This window comes from Anser brachyrhynchus (genome assembly GCF_964034855.1).
Source record: "Anser brachyrhynchus genome assembly, contig: SUPER_30_unloc_1, whole genome shotgun sequence".
NCBI classification, from domain to species: Eukaryota; Metazoa; Chordata; class Aves; order Anseriformes; family Anatidae; genus Anser; species Anser brachyrhynchus.
The window spans coordinates 76393-95223 of NW_027664146.1; the positions used below are offsets into that span (position 1 = coordinate 76393).

Sequence of the window (18831 nt, forward strand, 5' to 3'; positions counted from 1 at the left end):
GAGGGGGCGGGGCGAGCGGCAGGGCGGGGCGGGGCTTCTGGCGCGCCGTCCAATGGGAACGCAGCGGACGGGCGGCGCCGACCAATGGGAGCGCGGGGCCGGCCGCCGCCGCTTTGTCTATATGAGGCGCCGCGGGGCCGCGGGAGCCGCCATTGTCGCCGCCGCCGCGCTCGCAATAGCGCTCCCGCCTTAAAGGGGCCGCGCCGCCGAACCGCCCATCAGGACCGGGGGGGGGCCCACAGCTCCGGCACCGTCACCGCGCCCAGCCCTTCGCGCACCGCCGCCATGAGGGAGATCGTGCACATCCAGGCGGGACAATGCGGCAACCAGATCGGGGCCAAGGTGAACAGCGGGCGGGCGGCGTCGGGTCCCGGGGGTGGACCCCCCCCTCTTTATTCCCTCTCGGCGGCGCGGCCCCTTTTAAGAAGCCCCTCCCCCTCCCCGCGCAGACAAAGGCGGACCCGAATTGCGGCGATTTCAGCCCAAAAACGTGCCCCCCCGCCGCCCGCCGAGGGCCTGGCGCGAAAGGCGCGGCCCCGCCGCGGCGGGTGCTCGGCGTCGAAGCGGAGCGGTCGGGCCCCAAAATGGAGGTTTCCGGCCTCAAAATGGGGGCGCGCCGCCCCTCCCCCCTTCGTCTCACGCGGCCCCAAGATGGCGGCTTCCCGCCGCGCCTCAGCGCCGCGGCCCCGAAACGGCGCCTTTTGTCCCCAAAATCGCCTTTTTTCGACCCTCCCCTCGGGGCTACCGCCTCGAAATGGCCCAAATTCTCTTATTAGAGAATAAAGTTCACCCCCCCGAGTTACGGGATTTTAGTACTGAAATAAGAGATTTTTCACACAAAAAACGTGTTTTTTTTTCTTTATATCTTAAAATTCCGCTTTTCACCCTCAGATTGTTTTCTTTTTATTATTTTTTAAACCTCAAAATGGCCGTGTCCCCACCCCCTCATAGCGTTTTCAGAATGGCGACTTAATTTTCTTCAAACCGCTTTTTTTTAATAGCCGAAAATAAGTTAAATAAGCATCAAAACGGGAGTTTTCCTCCCCCAAGATAACTCATAAAAATAGGTATTTTTATGCCCTAAAATGAAAAAATTCCTCCCCCAAAACGGGGCGTGCCGCCCACGATGCGTTCGGCCCCCGAATGGGGGGTGGGGGGGTTTCCACGCCAAAAAGGGTTTTTTTGAGCCCAAACTGGAGGTTTTCGGCACCCAGAGGGGCGTGTCATGTCTGAGGAGGCACTTCTGCCTTCAAAATGAGCCTTTTACTCCCCAAAAGGGATATTTGTACCCAAAATTGAGATTTTTTTCCTTTAAGCCCTTAAATATTTTGTAGTGGCCCCAAAATAAAGGCGTTTCAACTCAAAAATTTAAGGATTTGGGCCTCAAAAATTGCGGTTTTCTGCCCCCAGATGAATATTTTCAGCCTCAAACGAAGAGCTTTGTTCCCCAAAATGGAATTTTTAGCACTAAAATGGGCTTTTCTGCCCCCAAAAAAGAGATTCTGACCCTAATAAGAGATTTTTAAACACCAATAGGGTTTTCTTGTCTCCAAAATGTGTTGTTTTTTTTTTCACCACTAAGACAGCTTTCCGCCTCCAAAGGGAGTTTCTAGCCCCAAGATGGAGGATTTCAGCCTCAGAGTAAGATCTTTGTTCCCTGAAAAATGATTTTTCAGCCTCCAAAATAGGTTTTATTTGCTCCAAAATTGTTTTTCTGGTGCCAACAAAAAGGAATTTTTTTAGCCCCAATTGTATTTTTCAGCCCGAGATGCTTTTTTAATTTTCTTTCAAAGCTAAAATACAGGGTTTTGGCCCCCAAAATGGAGGTTTCCAGCCCTAAAATGGAGGTTCTCGGCGCAAGAGTAGCATCTTTGTGCTCTCAAATTCCTTTTTTTCTGCTGCAGTGTATGGAATTTAGCTTAAAACCGTAGGTTTTTAACCCCAAATGAGGGGCTTTTTGCTGAAAAATGGTGCTCTTTTAGCACTAGAATGAATGGTTTCTGCCCCAGAATATGTTCTTTACATGCGGCAATAGGGTTTTTTATATGTACGATAGGATTTTTTTACACCTAAACATCTTTTCAGGCTGAAAATGATTGTGCTGTGTTTTTTTTTTTCAAGCCCCCAAATGGGGAATTTCCTTCCCAAATGGCAATTTTGATCTCAAAATGGATGCTTTCAGCCCCAGAACAGAATCTTTGTGCATCCAGATGGTTTTCAAACCCCAAAATGGAGGTTTTCGGCCGCAGAATAGGGTCTTTGTTCTTGAGAACGACTAAAAGCAAGTTTTTCAACCCCCCAAAAAGCTTTGTTTCTGCTCCACAATTGTGTATCCAGCCCCGTAATATCAATATTTAACCCCAGAACAGGATTTTCCTCCCTGTAATTAGTTTTTTACATCCCTGAAATAGAGGCTTTTTCTCCCTAAAGAGTGCTTTTCACTCCCAGGACAGCTTTACATGCCTTGAATTCACTCTTTTTCCTCCAAAATGGACGTTCCAGCCTATAATTATTTTTTTTTTACCCGCGGAATGCACGTTCTCAGCCCCAAAACATGCGTTTTGCCCAGAAACTGTAATTTTACAACTGGAGAAATTACAGTCCGTAAAGAGCTATAAATGTAGCCTTAGAGTTTCCAAAATGATGGGTTTTGGCCCCAGATAAAATTTAGAAGCAATTCTTCCACCGTCAGCCCCAAATTGCAGTGTTTTGGCCTGTTTTCACCCCCAGGGCGTGGCCGAGCCCCCCCCCCCCCCCATGACCTTGGGGGGGGGTCCCCAGGGTGCCAGCCCCTCCCCCACCCTTTGTTCCAAGCACCCCACCCAGACGAAGCACATTTTAGGAGGAAAAACGGATGATTTTGTAAATTCTATTTGTCTTAACGAAGAGAGTGGAGCTTTTGGGGAGAGGCAAGGCATTTTTGGGGTATCTCCAAAATTAACATTTTTTGGAAGTGCCTCTGCAATTCAAATGCTGTTTCCGGTTCCCGCCCTGGCCGTTTTTTTTTTTCTTTTTTTTTCTGGGGAGGGGAGGGGCCAAGCCCAAATTTGGCTCCTCCCCTGCGGGCTGTGGATGCCATGCCCCCTTCGGGTTGGCCGCACCCCTTCGGGAGGAGCCCGGCCTCAGCGTTAGCCCTGCCCCCCCCCCCCCGAATGTTTCTGGCTTTGGCTCCACCCCCTGGGCTGGTTCTTGGGTTGGCTCCACCCCCAACGTGGGTTATCTTCAATAACTTGCCCCTCCCAGAGGCTCCGCCCCCTCCCAGAGGCCCCTTCCACCTCCAATCTTCCCCCCCACCCCCGATTCCCCGAGAGGGGGGGGTCCCAAGGGTCCTCCTGACTCTGCCCCCCCTCCGGAGGGGGCGGAGCCTTTCTGACCCCACCCCCTTTCTGCAGTTTTGGGAGGTGATCAGCGACGAACACGGCATCGACCCCACCGGCACCTACCACGGCGACAGCGACCTCCAGCTTGACCGCATCAGCGTCTACTACAATGAAGCCACCGGTACGGTGCCACCACTCCTGATGTCACCCTGGTGTCCTCGTCACCCCCCTGTGTCCTGGTCACCTTCCCCCCCCAGTCCCTGTCCCTCTCTGCCTGAGACCCGGCATCCTCAGCTCACCCGTTGCACAACCCATTCCCTTCCCTGTCCACGTCTGGGGGTTTTGGGGTGGTTTCTGGGGGGTTTGGGGGGTTTACGGGGGGGCGATGTGGTGGTGTCACCATCACACACGCCCTCCCGGTGACACGGCGATGTCCCCAGGGGGTAAGTACGTGCCAAGAGCCATCTTGGTGGACCTGGAGCCAGGCACCATGGACTCCGTGCGCTCGGGACCCTTCGGGCAGATCTTCAGGCCGGACAACTTCGTTTTCGGTGAGTCCCCGACCCTGTTGGGTCCCTGGATGTCCTCTTAGGTGGCCCCCAGGTACCCATCGTGGTCCCAAAGGGGTACAGGTGAAGGTCTTTGGGGTGTTGGGGGTCCCCGATATAGGGTGACAGAGCTTCACAGTGAGTTTCAGGTCTTCAAGGGTGGGTTGAAGGTCTCCAATAAGAGGAACAGGTTCCCGGGGTGCTCCAGTGAGAGTGGTGGTGGTCCCCAAGGAGCTGAAGGGTCCCTGAGAAAGGTGTCGGAGGTCCCCAGGGAGCTTGGGGTCCTCAAGGAGCTCCAAGTGCAGATAATGAGGAGCAATGGGTGTCCCTGCGATGCTTGGTTATCCCCAGGGGTTGGCTGGAGGTCTTCAGAGAAGGTGGCAGATGTCCTCAAGGGTGGGATGGAGATCACCAGAGGATCACGGGAGGTCCCCAAGGAACTCAGGGTCCCCAGAGAAGGTGGTGGAGGTCCCGTGGGGTGGCCTCGAGGTCCCCAAAGCACTTCCTGCTGGTTTGAAGGCCCCCCGGTGGTGGGGTTGAGGGTCCCCAAGGGGTTCTAGGTTGGCTGTGCTCCCTGGGGAGCCTCTCCATGACGTCCCCCCCAACGTGTCCCCACCTCAGGCCAGAGCGGCGCAGGCAACAACTGGGCCAAGGGCCACTACACGGAAGGGGCCGAGCTGGTGGACTCGGTCCTGGACGTGGTGCGGAAGGAGGCGGAGAGCTGCGACTGCCTGCAGGGCTTCCAGCTGACCCACTCGCTGGGCGGCGGCACCGGCTCAGGCATGGGGACCCTCCTGATCTCCAAAATCCGCGAGGAGTACCCCGACCGCATCATGAACACCTTCAGCGTCGTCCCGTCCCCCAAGGTGTCGGACACGGTGGTGGAGCCCTACAACGCCACCCTGTCGGTCCACCAGCTGGTGGAGAACACGGACGAGACCTACTGCATCGACAATGAGGCCCTCTACGACATCTGCTTCCGCACCCTGAAGCTGACCACCCCCACCTACGGCGACCTCAACCACCTCGTCTCGGCCACCATGAGCGGCGTCACCACCTGCCTGCGCTTCCCCGGGCAGCTCAACGCCGACCTGCGCAAGCTGGCGGTCAACATGGTCCCCTTCCCCCGCCTCCACTTCTTCATGCCCGGCTTCGCCCCGCTGACGTCCCGCGGCTCGCAGCAGTACCGCGCCCTCACCGTCCCCGAGCTCACCCAGCAGGTCTTCGACGCCAAGAACATGATGGCCGCCTGCGACCCACGCCACGGCCGCTACCTCACGGTGGCCGCCGTCTTCCGGGGCCGCATGTCCATGAAGGAGGTGGACGAGCAGATGCTGAACGTGCAGAACAAGAACAGCTCCTACTTCGTCGAGTGGATCCCCAACAACGTCAAGACGGCCGTCTGCGACATCCCGCCCCGCGGCCTTAAGATGGCCGTCACCTTCATCGGCAACAGCACGGCCATCCAGGAGCTCTTCAAGCGCATCTCGGAGCAGTTCACGGCCATGTTCCGGCGCAAGGCCTTCCTGCACTGGTACACGGGCGAGGGCATGGACGAGATGGAGTTCACCGAGGCCGAGAGCAACATGAACGACCTCGTCTCGGAGTACCAGCAGTACCAGGACGCCACCGCCGAGGAGGAGGAGGACTTCGGCGAAGAGGCTGAAGAGGAGACCTAAGGGGCGGCCTCTGGTCATCGTCCTCGGAGAGCCCTCGTCCTTCACTGCCACCGTCATCGTCAGCGTCGTCCTCGGAGAGCCCTCGTCCTTCAGCGTCGTCCTCGGAGAGCCCTCGGCCTTCACCGTCAGCGTCCTCGTCCTTCAGCGTCGTCCTCGGAGAGCCCTCGGCCTTCACCATCGTCCTCGGAGAGCCCTCGGCCTTCGTCGTCATCCTCGGAGACCTTCAGCCCTCGGCCTTTGTCATCGTCCTCGGCCATCAGGTGGTCCCCAAGAGCCCTCGTCCTCCAAGACCCCCCCAGGTCCTTCAGCGCGGTCACAGCCTTCATCCTTCACCGGCGTCATCGTCACCGGAGAGTCCTCGACTTCGGGGCCTCCCCGTCCTCCGCCATCTCATCACCAGAGCACTCCTCCTGCCCCCCCTGCGTTGTCACCGTCACCTGAAGGCCCACGTCACCGCAAAGCCTCCGTGTCCCCCTCATTGTCCCCACGTCCCCCCTGCCAGGGGGGTGACGGCACCACTAAATTATTGCAGCCCCCGGGCACCAATTTGCCCCGTTCTTTCCCCAAAACCACTGCCCCGGCTGCAGGGGGTTCCAGGATGGCCCTGTCCCCCGTGTCCCTGGCTGAGGGCTCTCCTGTCCCCTACGTGTCCCCTTCCCCCAAATCCATCCCATTTTGGTTTCGTTTCTCCCTTTTTGAGCTTTTTTTTTTTTTTTTCATATTGAAAAGCCGCCCCCGGGCGAGGAATAAACCCGGGATGTAAAGCCACTGCCATGTCCCTTGTTGTGTCACTTGGGGGGGGGCGGGGTGGGGTCTCAATGTCCCCACTAGGGTCTCCCAGGTTCACTTTGGGGTCCCTGTGTCCCTTCTGAAAGTCCCCTGAAGGTCATTTCTGTCCCGGGGTGGGGGGAGGGGGGGTCTCCTGTGTCACATCTGTCCCTACAAGGGTCCCCGTGCCCCTTATAGGGCCACTTGTGTCCCCTGTCCCCACCACAGCTGCTTGAGGGTCTCCATTCCCCCCTCCTGTCCCCTTTGGGGCCACTCGTGTCCCTTCTGGGGTCTTCAAATCCTCCACCCCAAACCCCAAAAGACCCCGGCGCACCCCAAAATGGCTGCAGGGCGCAGACTCGATAGCTTTAATGACACGGGGACAGGCATGGGGACACACAGGGGGGACATGTCCCCCACCCCAGGGACCCCGCTGGAAGGGGTGGGAGGGACGCAACGTGGCACTGGGGGGTTGGTGGCACTTCGGGGCCACGGTAGCGCCATGGGGCGGTGGCTCCATGGGGACGTGGTGGCACTTGGGTGACACAAGGGCTCCGTGGGGGTGGTGGCACTTGGGTGACACAAGGGCTCCGTGGGGGTGGTGGCACCACGGGGGCACGGTGGGGACGTGGTGGCACCATGGGGCGGTGGCACCGCGGGGACACAGGGGCTCCAGAGGGTGGTGGCACCTTGGGGACACCTTGGGGACAGGGCGCCACCGGGGCTTGGTGGCACCTTGGGGACGCGGTGGCACCGGCTCAGGCCACGCAGTCTGACTTCTTCTGGGCGGCCTGCAGAGGACAGAGCGGGGACGGGTGAGGAGGGGACCCCGGGTGTCCCCCCCCACCGGGGACCCTCGGTGTCACCCGCAGGGGACCCCCACGGACCTGGGTGACGCTGACGCCCGTCAGGGCCTCGACGGCGGCGGGCAGGCGGGTGACGACGTCCAGGATCTCCCCGGGGAGCCGCGCCACCCCGATGTCCCCGGAGCTCCCGGCCACCAGCGTCACCCGGCGCGTCCCCAGCAGCGGCTGCGCCACCGCCTCCGCCACCTGGCCCGAAATCGCCGCGTTTCAGCCCAAAACCTTGCAGGCGGCACCGTGCCCCCTCCCCACAAATCCCTCTGTCCCAAATCTCACCCGTTTCAGCCCCAAACCCGTGTGGGTCGCCCCCAAAAATCCCCCCACCGGCTCTGTGGTTTCTGTCACCTTACCCAAATTCCTCTTATTTCATCCCAAATTCACTACGGCAATCCCAAGTCCCTCCCTGGCCACCCACCAACTGGCCACTGCCCTAAATCCCTTGGGTTTCACCCCAAAACCCACCACAGACATCCACGAATGCCCCTGCCCGCTTGCCTGTCCCCAAATCACCGTATCTCACCCCAAATTTGCCCCTTTGTACCCCAAATTCCTCCCTGGTTGCCCCCACACCTGAAGGGGGGGCACAAAGCACCCCCATGAGGACCCCAAATTCCTGCTGGGCCCCCTCAAATCACCCCCACCCAATAGGAGAGGCCCCAAATCCATTCGGGGGACCCAAAATACCCTGTGGAGCCCCCAAATACCCCCATGGGGCCTCCAAATCCCGCCCCCCCCCAGGGACCCCCCAAACCCCCCCCACCCCCATAGAACAGACTCCAAATCCTCAAAATCCCCTGGGGGGAACCCCCGGAACCCCCATACAACCCCCCAAATACCCCATGTATACCCCTGAGATTCCCCCTTAACGCCCCCAAACACCCTCTTGAGACCCCAAACACCTCATGGGGACTCCAATTCCACCCCAGGATCCCCAAACCGACCCCTCCCTGGAGAAGAGACCCCAAATCCTCAAAATCCATTGGAGGGAACCCCAAACCCCCCATACAACCCCCAATACCCCAAGTGTACCCCTGAGACACCCCCTTAAGACCCCCACACACTCCCTTGAGACCCCAAACATCTCAAGGGGTCCCCAGATCCCACCCAGGACCCCACAAACCACCCCCACCCCATAGGAGAGACCCCAAATCCTCCAAAATCCATTGGGGGAGACCCCAAAATCCCTTATACAATGCTTCAAAAACCCAGGGTTCACCCCGAGACACCCCCTTAAGACCCCAAAACATCTTCTTGAGAACCCAAACACCTCATGGCGATCCCAATTCCCCTCCAGGACCCCCCAAACCGACCCCTCCCCATAGAAGAGACCCCAAATCCTCAAAATCCGCTGGGGGGAAACCCTGAAACCCCCCATACAACCCCCAAATATCCCATGCGTACCCCTGAGACTCCCCCTTGAGACCCCGAAACACCTCAAGGGGTCCCTAAATCCCCCCCCCCGGGACCCCAGAAACCACCCCCACCCCATAGGAGAAACCCCAAATCCTCAAAATCCATTGGGGGAGACCCCCGACCCCCCACGCAACCCCCCCCAAACCCCAAAGTTCACCCCCAAACACCCCCTTGAGACCCCCCGAACGCCTCACGGGGACCCCAAATCCCCCCTGAGGACCCCCCCCCCCCAAACCACCCCCCCCACCCCGTAGCGGAGACCCCAAACCCTTGGGGACGCACGCCGGGGGGGGAACTCCTCGCACCTGGGGCAGCCGCTGCAGCACCATGTCGACCACGGCGGCCTCGCGGAACTGCGCGAAGGCCTCGGCCTTCGCCTCCGTCTGCGCCGCCTCCGCCCGCGCCCGGGCGGCCACCGCCGCTGCCCGCGCCGCCCCCGTCACCTGCGTGAGACGTCCGCGTCCCCTGGGGGCTCTGGGGACACCCCCGGGGGCTGGGGACCCCCCCCCCAAAAACCCGGCCCCGTCCTTCGGGGTCCTCGACTCACCCGCATGGCCTCCGCCTCGGCCTCCGCCTGCATCATCACCTGCAACCTGCAGAGGGGCGGGGCTAGGAGGGGGAGGGGCCTCGCGATGGGGGGCGGGGCTTATCGAGGGGGCGTGGCTTATAAAGGGGGTGTGGCCTCGTGGAGGGGGTGGAGCTTGGCGGGGCGGAGGAGTTCAAGGGGGTGCCCGGATTGGTCGCGGGCATAGGGGTGGTGGAAAGGGGCGGGGTTTGGGGAGATGGGCGGGGCTTGGATGAAGGGGGCGGGGTTGAGGAAGAGGGCGGGGCTCTCCTTTAAAAGGGCACCGCCTCCCTTAAAAGGGGCACGGTGGTGGGGACCACCACGCTTTTTAAAGGCACGGGGACCCTCTTGAACAGGGCGGGGCTTCACCCAGGGCGGGGCAGCTCGCAGAGGGGTGTGGCCTGCGGAAGGGGCGGGGCTTCGTTTTAAAGGGGGCAATGCCTCCCTTAAAAGGGTCGCGGCCCCACTAGAAGAGGACCCACCAAAAAAGGCAAAACTCGACGTTTTTGAGTTTTTCGAGGCATGCCGAGTGACTAAACTGCTTTTAAAGAGGGCATGGCTTTGCCACGCTGTTGGGGCCAGCAGATAGGCTTGGTATTTAAAGGGGAAAAGCTTTAAAAAAGGCATGGTTCTCACCCTGGTTGTGGGGCCCCCCATATGGGGGTATGGCCTGAAGGGGAAGGGGAAGGGGAAGGGGAAGGGCTCACCGCTCGGCCTCGGCCAGCCGCTCCAGGCGATACCGCTCGGCCTCGGCGGGCTTGCGCACGGTGGCCTCCAGCTCGCGCTCGCGGCGGCCAATCTCGTGCTCCTGCAGCTGCGCCTGCTGTGCCCGCTCCACCACCAGCACCTGCGCCCGCTGCTCCTCGATCTGCTGCTTCGTCCTCGCCACCTGCGCCCGCAGCACACATCAGCCCTGCGCCAGAACCCGGCGGGGGGGGGGGGGGGGGCTGGGCATCCTAGGGACTGCAGGGATCCCTGGGAACCCTGGACAGGGGGGGACCCTGGGGGCTGCAGGTGCCCAAGGGGGATCCAGGTGTCCCTGGGGGGTTCCCAGGTGTCCTGGGGGGTCCCAAACATCCCAGCTGAGGGAGCCAGGTGTGTGGGGGGGAGTCCCAGGTGTTCTGGGGGGGCAAGAAACTGGGGGGACCAAGGTGCCCAGGGGGATCCCAGGTGCCCAGGAGGGACCCAGGTGTCCTGGGGGTGTCCCAAGTGTCCTGGGGGGGGTCCCAAACATCCCAGACAGGGGACCCAGCGTACCTGCAGCTGGTAGGCCAGGTCAGCCTGGGCCTTGCGGGCGTTGACGGCGGCGTCGCACAGCGCCTGCTGCACCTGGAAGTCCCGCTGGGCCTGCGCCATCGCCGTCTCGCTCAGCAGCTGCGCCGACACCTGCTCCTGGCGCGCCCGCGCCTCCTGCAGGGACACACGGGGACACGTGGGGACACCGAGTGGATGATGGGGGGCGTGCTGCACGATGGAGGGGGAGCGTGGGGATGTTGTGTGGGGAGATGGGGATGCTGGGGGATAAGGGGGGGACGTGGGGATACTGTGGGATTGGAGGGGGGATGGGGACACTGGAGGGTGGGGGGGACACCGGGGGACAAATGGACATGGAGACAGCAGAGGACTCCAAAGGATAGGGGGGAATGCCAGCAAAATGGGGTGGGGACATCACAAGGGCACCTCAGAGAGAATCTGGTGACCTTAGGGGCACGGGGGGGACAGCAGGGGATGACACCAGCACGCTGTGAGTGGACACGGTGACCTCAGTGATGAAACAGGGGGACGTGGGCACATGCAGGGACGTGATGGGGCAGTGGGGGACCTGGGGGGGGGGGACAAAGACGACAGACTCACGCGGATGCCGGCGTCCCGCTTGGCCTCGGCCTCCCCTACGCGGGCATCACGCTGCACCTGCGCAGTGCGGCCCTTCCCCAGCGAGTGCAGGTAATCCTGGGGACAGGGGACACGGGGACACTGTCACAACCCCGATCCACGCTGGGACAGCGTCCTCATCTCCATTCTGCTGTCCCCATCCTTCGCCCGATGTCCCCACCCGCGTGTCACTGTCCCCATGCCCACAAGGTACAACAAGGTCCGTCTGTCCAAATGTCTCTCTTCCCATGTCCCCATGCTCCCATGTCACCGTGTCCCTGCAGTATCCTCCATGTCACCGACCACGCTGATGCTTGCCCCCACGTCGCCCTGCATCCCCGTGTCCCCGACGCCACCCCGGTTACCGCAGGATGTCCTCCAGGCACAGCTAACTACAGTGCCGCCCGTGTCCCCTCCCGTCCCCCCCCCGGTGCCACCTGGTCGTCGTGGATGTCCTTCAGGGTGTAGCTGACCACGCTGATCCCCATGTTGACCAGGTCGGATGAGGCCACGTTGAAAACCTGCTCCGAAAACTTCTGCCGGTCCTTGTAGATCTCCTGTAGGATACCAGGGGTGGGGCTTAGGGGGGGGTGGGGGCCGGGGGGGGGGGTGTGGTCTTGCAATGGGTGTGGCACCAGAAGGTGAGGGAGGGGCTTCAACAAAAGGGGTGGAGCCTATGTGGGTGGGGCCTTTATCTGGGTAGGGCTTCTTTGGGGTGGGGCTTATGGCAAGGGGTGGAGCTTGGACAAGAGGCGGGGCTTATGGTGAGGTGTGGCTTCTAAAAGGGCGTGGCTCTGGCAAGAGGGGTGTGGCTTGCCCACGGGGGCGTGGCTTCCCCCCCACTCCCCCCTCCTCACCTCCACGGTCATGTGGGCCATGATGGCGCGCTGGTGGCCCTCCAGGGTCTCCAGGGCGATCTGGGCGATCTCGCTCTCCGACTTGCCCAGGAACATCTGGCAGGCGGCCGCCAGCATCTCCTTGTTCTGCCCCTGGATCTTCACCTGCCCCCCGGGGAAGCCGCAGCGTCCCGCAGGTGTCCCCAGTGATTTGTTCCCCCCGATAACGAAGCGTTTTGAAGAGGCTGCTGTCTTTATAGGCCCTCGGGTGGGCCGTGACAGCGCTCTTTTAAGAGAACAGCCCCTGCGGGTGGTCTTTCGCAGGTGGGGTCCACCACAAAACATCCTTTTTAAGACCACCGTTGCCCCTTCAAGAAACTCCACGGGTGGGCTAACGACAGTGGTGCCCTTTTAAGAGGATATGCTCCTTAGGGTAGGGCCCACCTCAACAGGGCCGCTTTAAGGAGATGTTCCCCCCCCCCCCCCGCACAATCATTGCAGCATGACACTGCCCTTTTAAGAGACCCCCTCAGCAGCTCCAGGTGGGGCCCACTGCGGGACCGCCTTAAAAGGGGCTGCACCGGTGCCCCCTGGGGAGGGGTGGTGGCAGCTGCGGGGACACGGGTGGGGGGCGCGGGGGGCACGGGGGTACCTGGGCGATGCCGGTGACGGAGATGGGGACGCCGTGGCGGGTGTACACCTTCTCGCTGCGCACGTTGAGGGTCAGGGTGTTCAGGGAGATCCTGGGGAGGGGGAAGGGAGGGGACAGGTAACCCCCGTGTCACCCCCTTGTCGCCCCATGCCACGCCCTTGCCCCCTCATGTCACCCCCTTGCCCCTCTATGCCACTCCCTTGTCCCCCCCATGCCACCCCCGTGCCCCTCATGTCATCCCATGCCACCCCCTTATCCTATGTCACCTCCTTATCCCCCCCATGCCATCCCTTGTCACCCGTTGTCACACCGTGCCACTCCCTTGTCCCCTCACATCACCCCTGATCTCCTCCATGCCACCCCCTCGTCCCCCCATGCCACCCCCTCGTCCCCCCATGCCCCCCCCATGCCACCCCCTCATCCCATGCCCCCTCCTTGTCCCCCCACGCCACCCCCTTATCCCTTGATGCCACCCCCTTGTCCCCCCACGCCCCCCATATCCCTTCAGGCCACCCCCTTGTCCCTTGCCCTCCATACCCCCCTTGCCCCCCCATGCCCCCCAATCCCTCCCGTCACCCCCATGTCCCCCCATGCCACCCCCCTGTCCCCTCACGCCACCCCCAGACCCCCCCCCCCCCGTGTCCCCCTCATGTCCCCCCCCCATGTCCCCTCACCGCTGGATCTGCTGCAGACACGGCACCACCAGCACCCGGCCCCCGGCCACCATCACGGGGGGGCTGCGGCAGAAACCTGCGGGACGAGGGGCACGGGGTAGGCCGGGATCCCCGGGGGGGGGGAGGGGGTCACCCCGGTGCGTCTCTGTGGGGCGGGGGGGGCCCGACTCACCCGACACCACCATGGCCTCGTTGGGGCCGCACGTGAAGAACATCCCGGCGGCGACACGGGGACGGGGACCGGGATCGGGACCGGGACCGGGACCGGGACCGCGATCGGGATCGGGATCGGGACCGGGACCCCCCCCCCCGCCGCCCTCCCGCAGCGGCTCGGCCCCACCCGCCACGGCCCCGGCAGCCCCCGCGGCGCCGCTCGCCCGCAGCCGCCCCCTGGTGGCCCCGAGGGGGCGTGGAGGCGGCGGGGGCCCCGCGGGTGGCCTCTGGTGCCCCAAGTCCCCTCAGGTGTTTGTTGGTCCCCAGAGCTCCCTCAGGTGGCCCCTGGTGCCCCAAAGTCCCCTCAGGCGTTCATTAGTCCCCAAAGTCACCTCAGATGTTCCTTGGTCCCCAAAGTCCCCTCAGGTGGCCCCTGGTCCCCAAAATCCTCTCAGGCAGCCGCTCATCCTTAAAGTCACCTCAGGAGATCTGTCGTTGGTCCCTGAAGTCCCCTCAGTTGGCATGCGGTCCCAAAGTCCCCTCAGGTGATCCCTGGTCCACAAATTCCCCTCAGGTGGCTGTTCTTCCCTAAACCTCCGTCAGGTGGCCTGTAGTCCCTAAAGTCTCCTCAGGTGATCCTTGGTCCCTAAAACTCCCTCAGGAGATGGTTGGTCCATAAAGTCCCCTCAGGTGTTCACTGGATTCCAAATCTCCCTCAGGTGGCCCCTGGTTCCCCAAATCTCCTCAGATAAGCATTAAGAGCCAGTAATTACCGGCCTCAGCCCCACTTTTTTGCCTCCTAACATTATGGAGAAAATCATTCTGGGAGTTAGTGAAAAAGCCCGGAAAACAGCACAGTCGCTGGTCATGGCCAATGTGAGGGGAAAATCCAGTTTGACAAACTTAATTTCCTTATTTTTCACCCACGTAGTTGACCAAGGGGAGCCAGCTGAGGTGATCTTTTGGGGTTTCAGTAAGGATTTCAACGTGGTTTCTGACCCTATCCACCTGGACCAAATGTCCAGCATAGAACCAGACAAATGCTACAAGGAATTCACAATGTGATGGGTGAACAATTGGCTGAGGGGTCAGGCTCCGAGGGTTCTGGTAAACGGGGCAACATCAGGCTGGCGGCCAGTCACAAGCGGGGCTCTGCAGGGCTCCATTTTGGGGCCAGGTCTCTTCAGTGGTCCCATAAATGACCTGGATGCGGGACGGGAAGGAAACCTGAGTGAGTTTGTGGCTGACGCTGTAGCAGAGAGAGACCTTGCAGAGGGATCCCCTCTGTCCCCCCACGCGTGCCTCTACGCACGCTATAGGGAGAAATCCCACAACATGGCAGAGTTCGGGCAGACGCCCTCAACCACCATGCCCCCCCCGACTTCACCATCGCCCTCCGCGCTTGCGCCGCCGCGCCAGCGAGCGCGGCTTAATATGCGCATGCGCAACCCCCCTCCCCGCCCGGCGAGCCCGAAAGGACGGGCACAGCTAGGGAAGAACGGGCGGAAGCGCGGAGCCCCACTGCAGCTCTGCGCATGCGCAGCCGGAAGCCGGCGCCTGCCCCTGGATAAGAGGCGGGGAGGCCCCGTTCGAGCCCTTTTTTCCCCGCCGGAGCCGCGGCCGCCGCCATGTGAGTGCGGCGGGGCTGGGGGGGGGGGGGGGGAGTTTGGGGGGGTTTGGGGGGCCTCTGGGGCTGGGAATGGTGGGAGGTGACTGTGGGGCAAGGGAGGGGATGGCTGTGGGGCAAAGGAGGGGGGTGGCGGGGCCTGGGAGGGGGTTTGGGGGTCCTCAGGCCCCGGGGAGGGGGTAAATGGGGGAGGGGGGGGCGGCTCGGGCCTGGGGGTGGTGGGGTCGCTGAGGGAGAAATTGTGGGGTCAGGCATTGGGGGGGGTGCTGGGGTACAGAAGGGGAGGGCTCAGGCTTTTTGGGAGCGTTGGGGTGGAAATTAGGGGGGGGTCAGGACTTCAGGGGGGATTTGGGGGTTCTCAGGCCGGGGGGGGGGGAGTAAATGGGGAGACATCAGGCCTGGGGGGTGAGGGTAGTGGTGGGGTCAGTGAGGGAGAAATTGTGGGGTCAAGACTTTGGGGGAGGGGGCACTGAGGTAGGAAAGGAGAGGGATTAGGCTTTGGGCGGGTGTCAGGCCTTTGGGGGAGGCAATGAGGTGGGAGGGGGTTGGGTTTTGGGCAGAGCTGAGGTTAAGGTGTGTGGGGTCAGGCTTTGGTTGAGGTCCCGAATAGAAATCGGGGGGCTAAGGCCTTGGGGTTGTCATTGATGGAGAAATGAGGGATGCTCAAGGCAGGGGGAGCTCTGAGGTAGGAATTTCGGGGGGTCCCTGAGTTAGAAATGGGGGGGGGACAGGCTTTGTGGGGGCACTGAGGTGGGAGTTTGGGGGCTCTGGGGGCTGACCCCTTATGGGGGGCTCTTTAAGGTAGAAGGCTCTTGGGAGCTCCCAGCGTTAGGGGTGATTTGGAAGGGCGCTTCACCTCGCGATCACCCATAGGTGCTCAATTCTCCTTTTAATGACCTGCACCCCCCAGTTATTCAACGATGGGGGGGGTAAAGGGGTGCGTCTGCGTTGCCCCTTTTCGCTCCAATCCCTGTTCCCTTGGCAGAATGACTGACTGGGAGACGGCGCCCGCTGTCACCGAGACCCCCGACATCAAGCTCTTCGGCAAGTGGAGCACGGACGATGTGCAGATCAACGACATCTCCCTCCAGGTAGTTTGGGGGGGGCGGGGGTTACACCTTGGGGGGCCCCCCCGTGGTGTGTCAGGAAGGTGTCTGACCCCCCCCCCCTCCCCACTGCAGGACTACATTGCCGTCAAGGAGAAGTACGCCAAGTACCTGCCCCACAGCGCCGGGCGCTATGCGGCCAAGCGCTTCCGCAAGGCCCAGTGCCCCATCGTCGAGCGCCTCACCAACTCCATGATGATGCACGGCCGCAACAACGGCAAGAAGCTGATGACCGTGCGCATCGTCAAGCACGCCTTCGAGATCATCCACCTGCTCACCGGGGAGGTGCGGGGCTGCTGGGTTTTGGGCCGGGACGGGTTATAGGAGCGCAGTGGCTAATTTTTACCCCCCCACCCCGCAGAACCCCCTGCAAGTCCTGGTGAACGCCATCATCAACAGCGGCCCCCGCGAGGACTCGACCCGCATCGGCCGCGCCGGCACCGTGCGGAGACAGGCTGTGGATGTGTCCCCGCTGCGCCGCGTCAACCAGGTGCCCCCTTTTGCGGAAACCCTGAGCTGTGGGGACCCCCGCCCCCCCTCCTTGTGCCTGCATTGTCACTGTCCCTGATGTCCCCCCTTTTCCTCCCCCCGCCCCCCCCCCCCTCGCAGGCCATCTGGCTGCTGTGCACGGGTGCCCGCGAGGCCGCTTTCCGCAACATCAAGACCATCGCGGAGTGCCTGGCCGACGAGCTCATCAACGCTGCCAAGGTGAGGGAAGGGGACGGGGCCGTCACCAGGCGGTGGCAGGACGTCCTCACTGTCCCGACATGTCGTGACTTCTCACATTTCCCCCCCCGCCAGGGCTCTTCCAACTCGTATGCCATCAAGAAGAAGGACGAACTGGAGCGTGTGGCCAAGTCCAACCGTTAAAGAGCCGCCGTTGTCATGCCCGAAATAAAGTTGGCTTCTACTTTGTGCCCCTCCGCTCCTCCCTGTGTCGTGGGGATGGGGGGGGGGGGGGTGCTGTTTGTGTTTTGTTTTTTTTTTTTTTTGTCCTCTTCCACACACAAAAGGGGTGCCTGGGGGGGCTCCTTTTTGGTGCTGAACCCCAGCAGAGCATGGGGGTGTCCCGTAAGCTCCCACGTGTCCCCTAGCCACCCAGCTGTCCCCAGCTCACCTTGGCACCTCGTAGCGTTGGGATTTCCTCATTCCTAGACATGATTTGAGGTTGGTGGCTGTGTCCCCGTGCCCAGAATTCCCTCTGTGCCCCGTTTTTCCCTTGATTCCACGCCAGGGGGTGGAGGAAACAGCGCTGAGGGAAGGCAGAATACATAAAACCAGGACAGGGACGGGGGGGTGACAGAGACAGCAGGCTTTCCCCTGAGGAAACCAGTCCCTTGGGGTGACAAAGTGGTGCGGGACAGCTGCCAAAACCCACAGGTCGCACCCAAAACCAGGTGTGGTGCCGACCGGGTCCTGCAGGGCCACCGTGGCTGTTGGGACCGTTCCCCTGGTGGCAGGGTGACGCGGGAGGCGTGCCGCTGTCCCTTCTGGTCTGGCTGCACCGAGCTGAGCGGATGTGTGCTGCGTCCCCCATGGGGGCTGGCACCCCTGGGGGCAGGTGAGGAGGGGCTGCGGGGGGGGAGGTGTTGGGTATTTTTGTGCTTTTTTGGGATCTGTTGGCACCCCAAATTGAGTCTGGGGTATTTTTGGGGCGATGCCCTCCCTGGGTATTTTTGGTCCCTGACCCTGTGTCCTCACGTCCTTATTGCCACCTTGTAACCCCCCCCCCCCCCCCGGCTGTTTCCCCCCTCTCCAGGGACGTCGCTGCCATGCCGAGCCCCCCGGGAGACCCTGAGGGGCCCCCTTGGGACTGCGTCATCTGCTTCGCCCCCTACGACCGCCTCTTCAAGCTGCCCAAAGCGCTGGCCTGCGGCCACGTCTTCTGCCTCGAGTGCTTGACCAGGGTCAGCATTGCAGCCCCCGGCGCCCCCTTGCTCTGCCCCGTCTGCCGACGCCCTACAGCCGTGCCCCCCCGCCGCGGGCCCCCCGCTTTGCCCACCTGCTCCGACCTCCTGCCCCCCGACCTCCCCGCCACCCCCGGTGGCTTCGTCCGCTTCGATCGCCCCAAGGGGCTCCTGCTCTACACCCCCCATCCTGGCCGGCTGCCCACGGTGACCCTCAGCCTGGAGGTGGGGGGGTCCGAGCCTCCCCCAGCCCCTCCGGGGGGCCAGAGTGGGGTGCGGTGGCCCCTCTTCAAGGCGGTGGCCGTCGCCGTTGCCCTGATGGTGGCGGGGGGCTTGGTGCTCTGCGGGATCTTCCTCTTCTTCCTCCTGCCCGCGGCGTGCGAGGGGGGCAGCCCGGTGACAAACAGCACCTGGGGGCAGCCAGGGTGGCCCCCCTACTAACGGGGACCCCCCTGTGGCGACATCAGCAGCCCCCTCCCCATTTTATGGGGCGGGGATGTCTTGGGGTTCCCCCCTTGGTGGGGATGGGTTCCTTGCAGACCCCCCCCCCCAAACTCATACTCTTGGCCAAATGTGGCTCTGGGTTTTTTTGGGGGGGGGCACCTCAAGATTTGGGGATGTGGGGGGGAGGGGGGACAACACACCAGCCCCCTTTCCCCTTTATTAAATTTTTTTCCCCAATACCGCGTCCTGATGCCTCTTCTGTAACAGCAGTGAGTGTGATCCCAAGGCCACCTCCCCCCAAAAAACAAAGCCAGGACCTTCTGTTTGTAAGGGGCGGGGGGCAACCAGGAGCTGCAAATCACCAGTTTGGCTTAAATTGAGGAGGGGGACGCCCAAATCTGTGC

General features: G+C 62.0%; 4 protein-coding genes across 5 annotated transcripts; 3 read left to right on the forward strand and 1 right to left on the reverse strand.

The window, feature by feature from the left end:
• Positions 1-84: 84 nt before the first annotated feature.
• LOC308184311 (tubulin beta-5 chain) lies at positions 85-6315 on the forward strand (the record flags this gene model as incomplete). Its single annotated transcript, XM_080608309.1, has 4 exons — positions 85-342; positions 3393-3501; positions 3761-3871; positions 4490-6315. 4 exons carry the CDS (start codon positions 85-87, stop codon positions 5545-5547), a joined length of 1536 nt encoding a protein of 511 aa, XP_080464435.1. The 3' UTR covers positions 5548-6315.
• A 345-nt stretch (positions 6316-6660) lies between these two features.
• FLOT1 (flotillin 1) lies at positions 6661-13552 on the reverse strand. Of its 2 annotated transcripts, XM_080608311.1 has the most exons (14): positions 13492-13509; positions 13363-13454; positions 13191-13266; positions 12517-12607; positions 11886-12029; positions 11466-11585; positions 11011-11106; positions 10414-10566; positions 9864-10045; positions 9139-9184; positions 8897-9034; positions 7203-7367; positions 7051-7106; positions 6661-7015 (listed from the first exon to the last, which is right to left on the reverse strand). In XM_080608311.1, exons 2-13 carry the CDS (start codon positions 13403-13405, stop codon positions 7074-7076), a joined length of 1287 nt encoding a protein of 428 aa, XP_080464437.1. In that variant the 5' UTR covers positions 13406-13454; positions 13492-13509; the 3' UTR covers positions 6661-7015; positions 7051-7073. The 2 variants fall into 2 exon arrangements, with proteins under 2 accessions (XP_080464437.1, XP_080464436.1); XM_080608310.1 differs by having other exon boundaries at positions 13363-13552.
• A 1327-nt stretch (positions 13553-14879) lies between these two features.
• RPS5 (ribosomal protein S5) lies at positions 14880-16993 on the forward strand. Its single transcript, XM_080608313.1, has 6 exons — positions 14880-14973; positions 15956-16061; positions 16152-16361; positions 16438-16566; positions 16686-16784; positions 16878-16993. Exons 2-6 carry the CDS (start codon positions 15957-15959, stop codon positions 16944-16946), a joined length of 612 nt encoding a protein of 203 aa, XP_080464439.1. The 5' UTR covers positions 14880-14973; position 15956; the 3' UTR covers positions 16947-16993.
• A 92-nt stretch (positions 16994-17085) lies between these two features.
• On the forward strand, positions 17086-18427 carry RNF225 (ring finger protein 225). The gene is made up of 2 exons (XM_080608312.1): positions 17086-17637; positions 17836-18427. Exons 1-2 carry the CDS (start codon positions 17594-17596, stop codon positions 18422-18424), a joined length of 633 nt encoding a protein of 210 aa, XP_080464438.1. The 5' UTR covers positions 17086-17593; the 3' UTR covers positions 18425-18427.
• The last annotated feature ends 404 nt before the right edge of the window (positions 18428-18831 follow it).